Genomic DNA, 9,486 nt, shown 5'->3' on the forward strand with positions numbered 1-9,486 from the left:
TATCACACTGAGGTTGCAGTTTGTTGTCATTAAACGTTGCTGATGGATATACTTTTCCCCTGGCTGTAAGTGAAAGCAATTGAAAGCTGATCTCGGATGAGACTTCGTATTAACCAGCAGTTAGGTCTCTGTCAGTATAACCTGAACTAATCCCCCCTTCCTTTTTTTTCCCCTGCATTTGTCACACAGTGGTGGTGCTCAGATGATAAATGTGAATCCAGAGTGCCTATTTGCTAATGAGGTTTCCATGGTGCCACATTAAGGCAGCCACAGTGGGAAGTGCAGCTGTGTTGTATCTCCATAGCTCTGACAGGGGCTGTAATCTGTGGACTAACAATATCAGACGTCCCGTGAAGACGTGTTAGCATGTAAAGTGTTTGAAGTGTGGCGCAGCAGCATGCCCCGGCGCACCACGCGGGGCCCAGCACTTACATTTTAGTTAAAAAAGAAAATGGCTAAATTGCCGCGTTTCGATTTGTTTTGCTAAATGATTGGCTAAAAAACATTGGATCACTCCTGGGGTGCAGTGATGCAAAGAGTTAATACATTTTTAAAAATGTCATTCCTTATGGCCATCTAAGCTCCTTTAGGTGGTTCTGATCCTCTTTCTGTTCCCTTTTATGCTCATGAATAATGGATTTTTATCCAAAAGCCAGAAGTTATTATTACAGCTGGCATCTTTTTTTTTGTTTTGTTTTTTGTCTCTTCACATGAAGGATTATGGGAAAATGGAGCTCACATCTTGATGCTGTGTACAGTACAAACAGCTCGTCAACATCCCAGATGTCATTGTTTTCTATAGGAGTCCGACAATGAAACATAAGCCCTGTTTTTTTTTTTCTGCTTTTGTTGGATTTCTCCGCAGAGTTGGTTCACGCTCCTGGCACCACGGCGCTTGTTCCTTCTGCTCCGCTGGGAGGTTGTTGGGTGGATTGAGCACTCTGCCTTTTTACCTCCTTCCTCCATTTTAAACACCCAATTTCTTTCTTTCATGAGGTGGATCTTGAAGATTGAGTCATTTTCGCAGTCAGGAGGCTCACTGTAGGCCTGAAATGAAATGAACTCCCAAATCAATTTCGAATGGGAACAATGAGCAAGCTCTACCCCGCGTAGCTGGAATTGGTTTTGTTATGGAAAATGAAATGAAGTGTTGTTTTTTTCTTTCTCTTTTTTGCCCTTTATTGCAGATTAGAGCCTTGTTCTTTTGCATGCTGAGATCTCCACTGAGTCACGGTGCGATCTAGGCTAATTTTAGTGGCTTTTCTTTGCTATTAGGAATTCCTTAAAATGTCATTTTGAAAGGCGGCACTCATTTCCAGTAGGTGAATTATTATATTCTAAATGAGGGACCTTTGTTTTTCTTTTGTTTTGTTTTGTTTTTAGTCTAATTAAGTGTTTAAAATCAATCTTGCTTTTCCATTTCTGATTTTCTACACAGATTTCAATCAATGGTGTACATTATTATCTTTTTTAAAATAACTTTTGATTTAGTCCCAGTTCATTAGGTTTATAAGCAGCACAAAATGTCATTCAGAAACATAAATGATTATAAATGTCAACATTTAGACAAACTGATTATGTTTTCTACTACTAGAGGCCCGTCTGTCCAGTTCTTTTGTAAAATTGAAACACGTTCAAACATGAACTTGTGTCTCACTTTACTATTTTGGGACAGAGAAAATCAGATTTCTGTATAAGCACAACCAAAGTGCTGGACTATGCACAAAGAATGTGACTTGAAACAGGACAGGCTGAAAAATTCAAATATGAAACATCACAGCTCGGTTTGGTTTAAATGGCATGCAATAAAAATGAAGCAGAGGTGATGTCTGATACTGTGTCGAAGCAGATTTGAGCTTTTGGAAAGGCTACAAAAGTTAAAAATATGAGTAAATGAAATTGGTTTGAAACCATTAGTGCATGAAAGTCTGTTCAATTTTTTTTCTTTTTTCATTTTCTGTTTCATCTTGGGGCAAACTAAGCCTGAATTTATCTCCTAAACTTCAAATCGAACAGTGCCAAAGGCTTTTTCCTTAAAGGTATTTAACTCTGATTGATGTCTCCTATTATCCTCTACAACAGATGTGGGAAAGCGAGGGGGCAAAAAAAAAAATAACAGAACAGGATTTCTGTGGGCCAAGTCTGTTCTAATCACCTTCTCTGTCTGTTTTCCTCCCAGCAGATTCGAGCTCCATGGTTTCTCGGTATCCGTCTCCTGCAGAGCTGGACGCTTTCGCCCAGAAAACCGCCAACAGCCCGTTGTCCATCAAAATCTTCCCGTCCGATATTCGGGTGCCGCAGCACAAACAGCTCAGCAGAACCGTGAACGGCTTGGACACCACGGGCCAGCGCTACAGCCCCTACTCCCACCCACACTCAGGAGGCTACCAGGGCTTGCTGGCCATCGTCAAAGCCTCTGTGGTGGTCAAAGGTGTGGTGAAAACCCCGGAGGGCAGGAGGACTAAACATGCAAACTCCCAGTCCTCTGTGGCGTCGTATAATAATCCTCCGAACAATGGCTACAAGGTCCGACACGGGCACGAGCCCTATCACGTAAGCTCCTGTAAGCCCCCAGACGTACCCATTGAAACACTTTGTTCTGCTGCAGGAATGGCCTCTGGAGATCAGAGCCTGGCTCCCTCAAACGAGCTGGCAGAGGTTCACAGCCTGATGAGGCAGATGAGCAGAGTGCCCCACAGCCGGGCCCTGCAGCCGGGGGGAGGAGCTCGAGCCAGCCCCTCGCTGCAGGCTGTGGCCGCGGTGGCGCACGCAGACCCCGACTTTGTGTTCGGAGTGCCGCCTCAGAGCGGTTTGGCATTTGCGGGGGCGGTTCTGCCCACGCAGGGTGCGGACACAGCCACAGCCAGATACTTGGAGCGAGGAGACTACTCGGTGTGGCAGCACGAGGCTCAGACGCAGCAGCAGCCCTATCAGCAGGAAGCAGTGAGGATGTACGGTGTGGGCCAGTCTCCTGACACTGGCCTTCCTCTGCCGTGCCCGTCTCAGCTGCCATACAGGCAGCACTCGGGGAGCATGGGGGCCGGACCGGACCGGGTTGGCGTGCAGGGGGAGCGGCCGCTCGGGCAGCTCTTCGCTCCGCTTTGGGACGACCCCGGCAGCGACGGTTACGCCTCTCAGGTGTTGGGCCCGTGCGCGGCCCGGCCCGGCGACGCGAGGCTCTCCCACCCGCACCTCCACCCGAGCCAGCCGCCGCTCCGCCCTCACCCGCCCCTTCCTCCTCACCCTCACCCCCAGGCCTACGCCACAGACCCAAACCTGTGCTGCGGGCTGCCCGGGTTCAGCCTGTGCCACGCCGCGGCGCTCAGCAGCAGCCTGCAGTCTCTGGAGTGCCTCATCAGTGAGATCCACCCGCCCTGCATCAAGGAGAGCATGCTGGGCCGCGGGTACGACGCCGCAGGGATGCCTCAGCTGCTGGAGCACCAACAGCACATCCAGCTGCCTGTCTACAGATAGGTGCTGCTACGCTGTGACATATACAAGACAGGTTTTTTAATTAACACACAACAAAAAATGTAAACATGCCTCCTTGATTTGTGCATGTTCTTGTAGAAGGCTTTTGTGTTTTTCTGCCTGGGAAAAAGAAGGATGGATAATCAGAACTCAATACAGGTGTATGCTACTGACTCTTTTTTTGCATCTTTTAATGACTGCTGTGGTTGATTTAACACTGAAGCTGAGCACTTGACCACACTTGCATTTTTTTTAACTGCAGGTGATTTTTGTAGGCCTTTTACAAAACTGGGAACAAGCGGAGCTGAAATGATCAGGGGCACCAAACAAAAACGACAACTGGATTCAGAAAAGATTTCTTGTGCAAATGGCTTTATTTATGTTGTTTATTTGCTCATCAACTCCGGCCATAACAGACATGCTGAAGTCTCACAGCCGCTGAATAAAGATGTAATTATTTCTCTCAAGTTCAGTTCTAGGTGAAATGTTCTCATTCGACATCTTAAAAAGTATTTTTGTCGTCATCATGCTGAGCTCAGCATATTTGGACGGTTGCATCCAGGTCAAGAGAGATGCGCTCTTTGGTTGTGATTTTACCATTTTTAAAAGTGAAAAGTCGTATGATTTGTTTTTTTTGCTTTTGAATGAAATAAGTTTATTCACCTTCAGGTTGTTTAACAAAACGATCGATGGCCGCTCGAATCATTTTACTGTAGGGCTATATCATCTGGAATGATCTGAGATGTATGACTGAGGAGTTCTGTAAAACTATTTATTTATGTTGGTGACTTCATGGCAAACTCTCTATAATTAATATAAAGTGCAATTATTACACATGAACCTGTGAGTCCTCTCTATAAATGATGTTGATGAAAAACTACTTTTTGCAATGTGTGACTATGATCCTTCATCCCCTTTTTTTCTGTCTCCATAAGGATTATCAAGTCAATAAAATTCTCTAAATCCAGCAGACTTTTCCTGCAGTGCACACATTTAGGTTTACTCTGACAGACATACAGCTTTATTAATGTGGAAAACAGATCAGATTTATTTTATTGTGGTAACGTTTGAACCTATTTTTTCCCCTCTTTGTGTGAATGCAGATTCAGGTTTCACATTTTGGTTTCCTGTTTTTTGCTGTCATAAACTTCCACGTACTTTGTGCTATTTTACACACTGATCTGATGCATCAAAATGTTTGACCAAAGTGGGACTAGTGTGTGTTGACTTTGAATATTTTGAACGTTTACCTGTTTTGAACTGTTTCTTCTTACAAAATTTCATTCAATTGAGTTCTGTCGAATTGCTCCAAAAATTTCCTCCATTTAGCATTTAGCTACTGTAATAATTAAAGGTTTTTGCTACTGTTTAATTTAGATTTTAGCTTTGCTTTTGCTCAAATGAACACTCAGCTAGTGTTTTCTAGATTTTTTTAGAGATTATTTTTAACATTTAGCTACTGTCTTGCAAATTGTAACATAGCTTCAATTTTGATCATTTAAGTTTTCTGCTGTTTTTACATTTCAGTTTTTAACTACAGTTTGTCAATTTCAGATTTTAGCTACTTTTGTAGTATTTAGCTTTCAGCTACATTGTTACTCAGTTTAGCTTTTAGCTACGATTTTGATTATTTTAGCTTTTGGCTACTGTTTTGATGGCTTTAGCCTTAAGCTAAAGTTATAGTAATTTTAGCCTTTGATTTGTCTCAGTTTAGCTTTTAGCCATGGTATCTTTTAGCCACTGTTGATTTTCATTTTAGTTTGTTACTTTTCTAATGGTTTTAACAGTTCAATTTAGTTTTTTTCGACATGTTTCAGCGATCATTAAGCAGTTAATGCGTTTTTGCAGGAAAAAATCCATTAGATTAAATTTTGTTACTGTAAGATTTAAGCTAACTATGTTATTTTCTGCCTGAAACACATTAGGTAAACTTTTACAAATGATGCAGCTGAAAGCATTAACGTTATTGTGAATTATGTTCAAACAGATGAATTACCGGTGCTCGAGGCAGGAGACTTTAAATCCTTTAGAAATACTTATGCAAATGAAACTTTGCCAGTTCTCTTAATAATGTTGCAATATGAAAAATGCACAGGATTGTTTGTTTTTGCTGTTAAAAAAATTAACCACCTGTTACTTCACTGATAAACTAGTCCAGCTGTGGTTCTTGATTTGCTGTTTGTCTTAAATTTAAAGTGACATCAGCAGTGATGGAACTCAGGTCATTATGGAAGCAAAACAGAGACTTTATAAAGCAAAAATAGAAGGTAAACACAGTGCTGGTTCTGCAACACCAACTGCTGACCTCATTCCAGATAATTTTTTTTAAGTTAAGTGATTTTACTCAGTGAGGCCATCTTTGTAAACGAGTTACCGTCTTCACTCTGTTGTGTTCCAGCTCTGCTGTAAGTTTTTCCATCCTGTCAGGCAGGACGGCTGATAAACCTCCAGGATTACAGCCATGTTCCTCTTGCTCAGAGGTGATTATCCTGGACTCCTCTGAGAAAGGAAACAGAATCACTCCGGACCTCTGGGAACCACTTTAGATAAGTAAAAGTGGACAGAGGAAAAGAGAGAGGCTCATGAAGAGGATTAGGGTACATGTGGAATACAGATTTTCCTTTCACCCAAAAAAAAAGACATAAAAGGGTTTTTTTGTGGTATCAAAATGTTTTTGCTAACCGTACTTTTCAGACTTTTTTAACAACCTGCACAAGCAAAACTTTAGATTAAAAATAAATTCTAGCTGTAATGACATTTATAAAAACAAACCATGAAATTTCAAATGTTTCAGTGTGCAGAAGCATCAGCCAACACAGAAACAAAAATGAGTAAATGCTGCCCCCTGGTGGAAAATCATTGAACACCATTTTAGTTCAAGTTCAAGTAGTTTTGTGGTCAATGCTTCATTTGTGCAAAACATAGAGAATTGAAATTGCGTTACTCTCCTTCCCAGTTCCATCAATAAACAAGTAATCAGTTAAAATGGCACAATCTGATGACATTGTAAATAATCAAAAAAGTGACACTAAATGTATAATCCAGCAAGGACACCTATATGGATGAATGTGGGACATTGACAAAAATAATAGGTTTTGAGGGGTATCTCCATGGGAGGGTGGGGTGAGTTATGGAGCTGTCCCTCAGTCTACTGGTCCTGGCCTGGAGACTCTGCAGTCTCCTCCCTGATGGCAGCAGGCCGAAGAAGCTGTGCAGTGGTTGGGTAGCATCTCTCGCCAGGCAGAGGGCTTTCCTTGGGAGGCGGGTGCTGTATAAGTCCTGAAGGGAGGGGAGAGGGGTGCCAACAGTCTTCTGCTCTTACAAAGCGCTGGAGGGTCCTGCAGCAGGCTACTGTGCAAGTGGAATATTTCTACACTTAACATTTATAAACTTATTCTTTGGACACAACATATTGATCACAAATGGTTATTTATTTATAAGTGTTCATTCAGAAAATATACTTTTTTTTTAATAAATAGCATCCAACTTTTTTATGTATAAATGATTTCAGACACACTAACAAACAACACGAAAAAAAGTGAAACAACTGAATTATTTTGAAGCAGTAAAAAGACAATTCAGCCATAACAAGGCACATTGTGGTGTTTTCATATTTAAACAAAAATGCGTTGTAAAAAGGCTGAAATACAAAGAATAAGGTGAGAAACATTCCTAGTCAGGTTATCAGTGAAGGTCAGGAAGCAGTAAAAGATATAAACAAGAATCCTCTTGTCTTGTTTGTCTTCCATGACTAAAGCATCATCTTATATAGTCAAATAAAGCAGGACTGACGTGGATCTTTATTGTCCAGTCGTTCGTTAAAATTAAAAACAATAAAAGCACCATTGGTTTACATTTAAGGCTTTTAGCAAAGACCAAATATACGAGCAGCATATCTGGGTGAGGCATCGTCAAAGTAATAAATACCACACTGAAAAGAAACTACTAGATATAAACAGCCCTGTTTGAAGCTGAAGTCAGCTGGGACGTCAAACGGTGTAGTCCAGCTCCGCCTGCAGATCTGCGTACATCTCGTAGATGGCGTCTACGGTGGCGGTGTAGTTCACCAGGAAGTGACGCACGTTGGCCAGACAGTCCTCCTCTTTCACTTCCTCTCCCTTCGACAGAGACTTCAGGAAGTTGGATCTGTAGGGGGCCGCAAGTAATGCCGCCTAGAAACACAGAAACGGAGAAATGCTCATGAGTGGGCTGTGGTTGCAACTGTGAGCTCACAAGACAGATATAAATCTGTTTTATAAGAATCCTCCCCTATGCTGCATGGCTGCAAAGTGAAAGAGTTATTGATAAATGAAGAAAACTGGGTTTTCTCCCACTTTCTGTTGTGTTTCAGCTCAAGAGAACCTTCTGACGCGTCCCTCTTACATTGAAAACCTTCTGAACGATCCAGCCGTGGTACCTCTTCAGCGCCTGCTCGTAGGCTTTGGTGACGTTGACCCGGATCAGGTTGGGGTTGTTCTCGTCTCGCTCTCCATCAGCCAAGCTCTGCAGCATGACCTGGATAAAACGGAGACCCCTAACGGAGGAGGAGAGCGTTCAGACATTAAACCTGGACCTGCGGAGACCTGACGAGGGTTCAGAGGTCGAGCTCACCTCTTCAGCCACATCAGAGCCAACGTTGCTCCAACCTTGGGCCATTCCGCTCCGTGGGCTTCTCGCTCTGCCTCTAGAATGTCCCTCAGGGTCACGTACTTCGCCGGGTCCTTGACGTAAACTGCTCTTATTTTCTAAGAAAAGAAAAATTAAGTGAAAAAGGAGCACGCTTGTTTTGAGATTTAATGTTAAGAGTTATAAAATACACCTGGAGCTGCAGGACAGAGCTGCTTCTTACCGTTATGTTGCCATTAATGTCTGATTTGATGATTGAAAACACTTTAGATCCCAGGCAGTCTGCAGGAGGAACAGACATTTGAGAGCACAGCCATCAAATATGAATGACTCCATCGCTCAGAGAGGGCAGGATGGGTCCAGCAAGAGGCAGAAAAGACAGTGAATACAGCCACAGTGAAGTCACAAAGAGGTCAATGTGTTCAGCGGGTAAACAAAGAGTTTGCTTCAGATTCGCCCCCATGACCCAAAACCCCATTTCTGACGCGCAAAAACATTTTTTTTAATTATTTATTTTCGCCGGATGAAGTGTCAAGTCCCTGACTATAAAAGAATGGCGAGGAGGAACCGGTTTGCCAAGTTCGAACGGTTTCTCCTTCTGATCACCAGGCTTGGCGTGTTGCGTTCAAGGACTCACCAAAAAACGACGGCAGGGTCGACACGTTGTCCAGAAACGTCTTCGTGTCCACAGACTTGTCAGGAGGGAGTTCGTTAAACTGGTTGTCCAGTAAAAGAGACATGACGGTCCCGCCCGGCTGGTGACAGCAGCAGCAGCTCGCGACCGAACCCGGAACTGTGGTTCCGTCAGGTGGGCGGGCACTACGACCACGCCCCTCACGTTTCGGAGTCCCACCTGGGTCACGTGACGTTGAGAGTTGCAACATCGGGTGTTAGCTTTACTATAGCCTACAATCAAATATAGCGAACAAGAAGAGCTGATGATATAAAAACGAGTTTTTTTTAATAAACAAAAATATTAAAATCTATCTAAAGTATATAAAAATGTCTGAATGCTGGGTGCGTTATGGTGCCAGCCGAAGAGAAACTGGAAAATAATCCTTTCACAAAGTAAGTAGATTTTATCTTATTCACCTCATGTTAATGATACAGAAGAGGACTAGCTAACCCTAACCCCTGGAAGAAAAAAAACTGAATTTAATCTCAGAATTCTTCTTTTTCATAATTCTGACTTTTTTCTCCTCAGAATTCTGAGGAAAAAAATTATTCTGAGATTAAAGTCAGAATTCTGTTTTTATTTTTTCTGTGGCCCTAATCCTCTTCCGTACAATGGAAAGATTGTACATCTTCAATATGGAGGACCAAACCTATCATTATTGGAAATAAATGTATAAATATATAACTGGCGTATTAAAATAAATTATAGGGTCA

The 9,486-nt window shown here is 42.5% G+C and overlaps 2 protein-coding genes across 2 annotated transcripts; one reads left to right on the forward strand and one right to left on the reverse strand.

The window, feature by feature from the left end:
- Positions 1-2,179: 2,179 nt before the first annotated feature.
- On the forward strand, positions 2,180-4,443 carry LOC106514452 (protein FAM222A; the record flags this gene model as incomplete). Its single annotated transcript, XM_014003727.1, is given in 1 exon segment — positions 2,180-4,443. A coding segment is annotated over 1 exon segment (1,295 nt), but the record flags the coding sequence as incomplete, so codon positions are not given.
- Positions 4,444-6,881: 2,438 nt separating this feature from the next.
- LOC106514453 (glycolipid transfer protein) lies at positions 6,882-8,960 on the reverse strand. Its single transcript, XM_014003728.1, has 5 exons — positions 8,735-8,960; positions 8,321-8,379; positions 8,083-8,216; positions 7,855-8,005; positions 6,882-7,643 (listed from the first exon to the last, which is right to left on the reverse strand). Exons 1-5 carry the CDS (start codon positions 8,835-8,837, stop codon positions 7,461-7,463), a joined length of 630 nt encoding a protein of 209 aa, XP_013859182.1. The 5' UTR covers positions 8,838-8,960; the 3' UTR covers positions 6,882-7,460.
- Between the last annotated feature and the right edge of the window lie 526 nt (positions 8,961-9,486).

This window comes from Austrofundulus limnaeus, unplaced genomic scaffold (assembly GCF_001266775.1).
Source record: "Austrofundulus limnaeus strain Quisiro unplaced genomic scaffold, Austrofundulus_limnaeus-1.0 Scaffold20, whole genome shotgun sequence".
Classification (NCBI taxonomy): Eukaryota; Metazoa; Chordata; class Actinopteri; order Cyprinodontiformes; family Rivulidae; genus Austrofundulus; species Austrofundulus limnaeus.

Bases quoted from the DNA above. Each gene is read 5' to 3' on its own strand.
- LOC106514453 (XM_014003728.1), bottom strand. From the start codon at position 8,837: ATGTCTCTTTTACTGGACAACCAGTTTAACGAACTCCCTCCTGACAAG. The intron at 8,217-8,320 runs GTAAGAAGCAGC...TTCTTTTCTTAG, and splicing joins ACATTAATGGCAACATAACG to AAAATAAGAGCAGTTTACGT. The intron at 7,644-7,854 runs GTAAGAGGGACG...CTGTGTTTCTAG, and splicing joins TCGTTCAGAAGGTTTTCAAT to GCGGCATTACTTGCGGCCCC.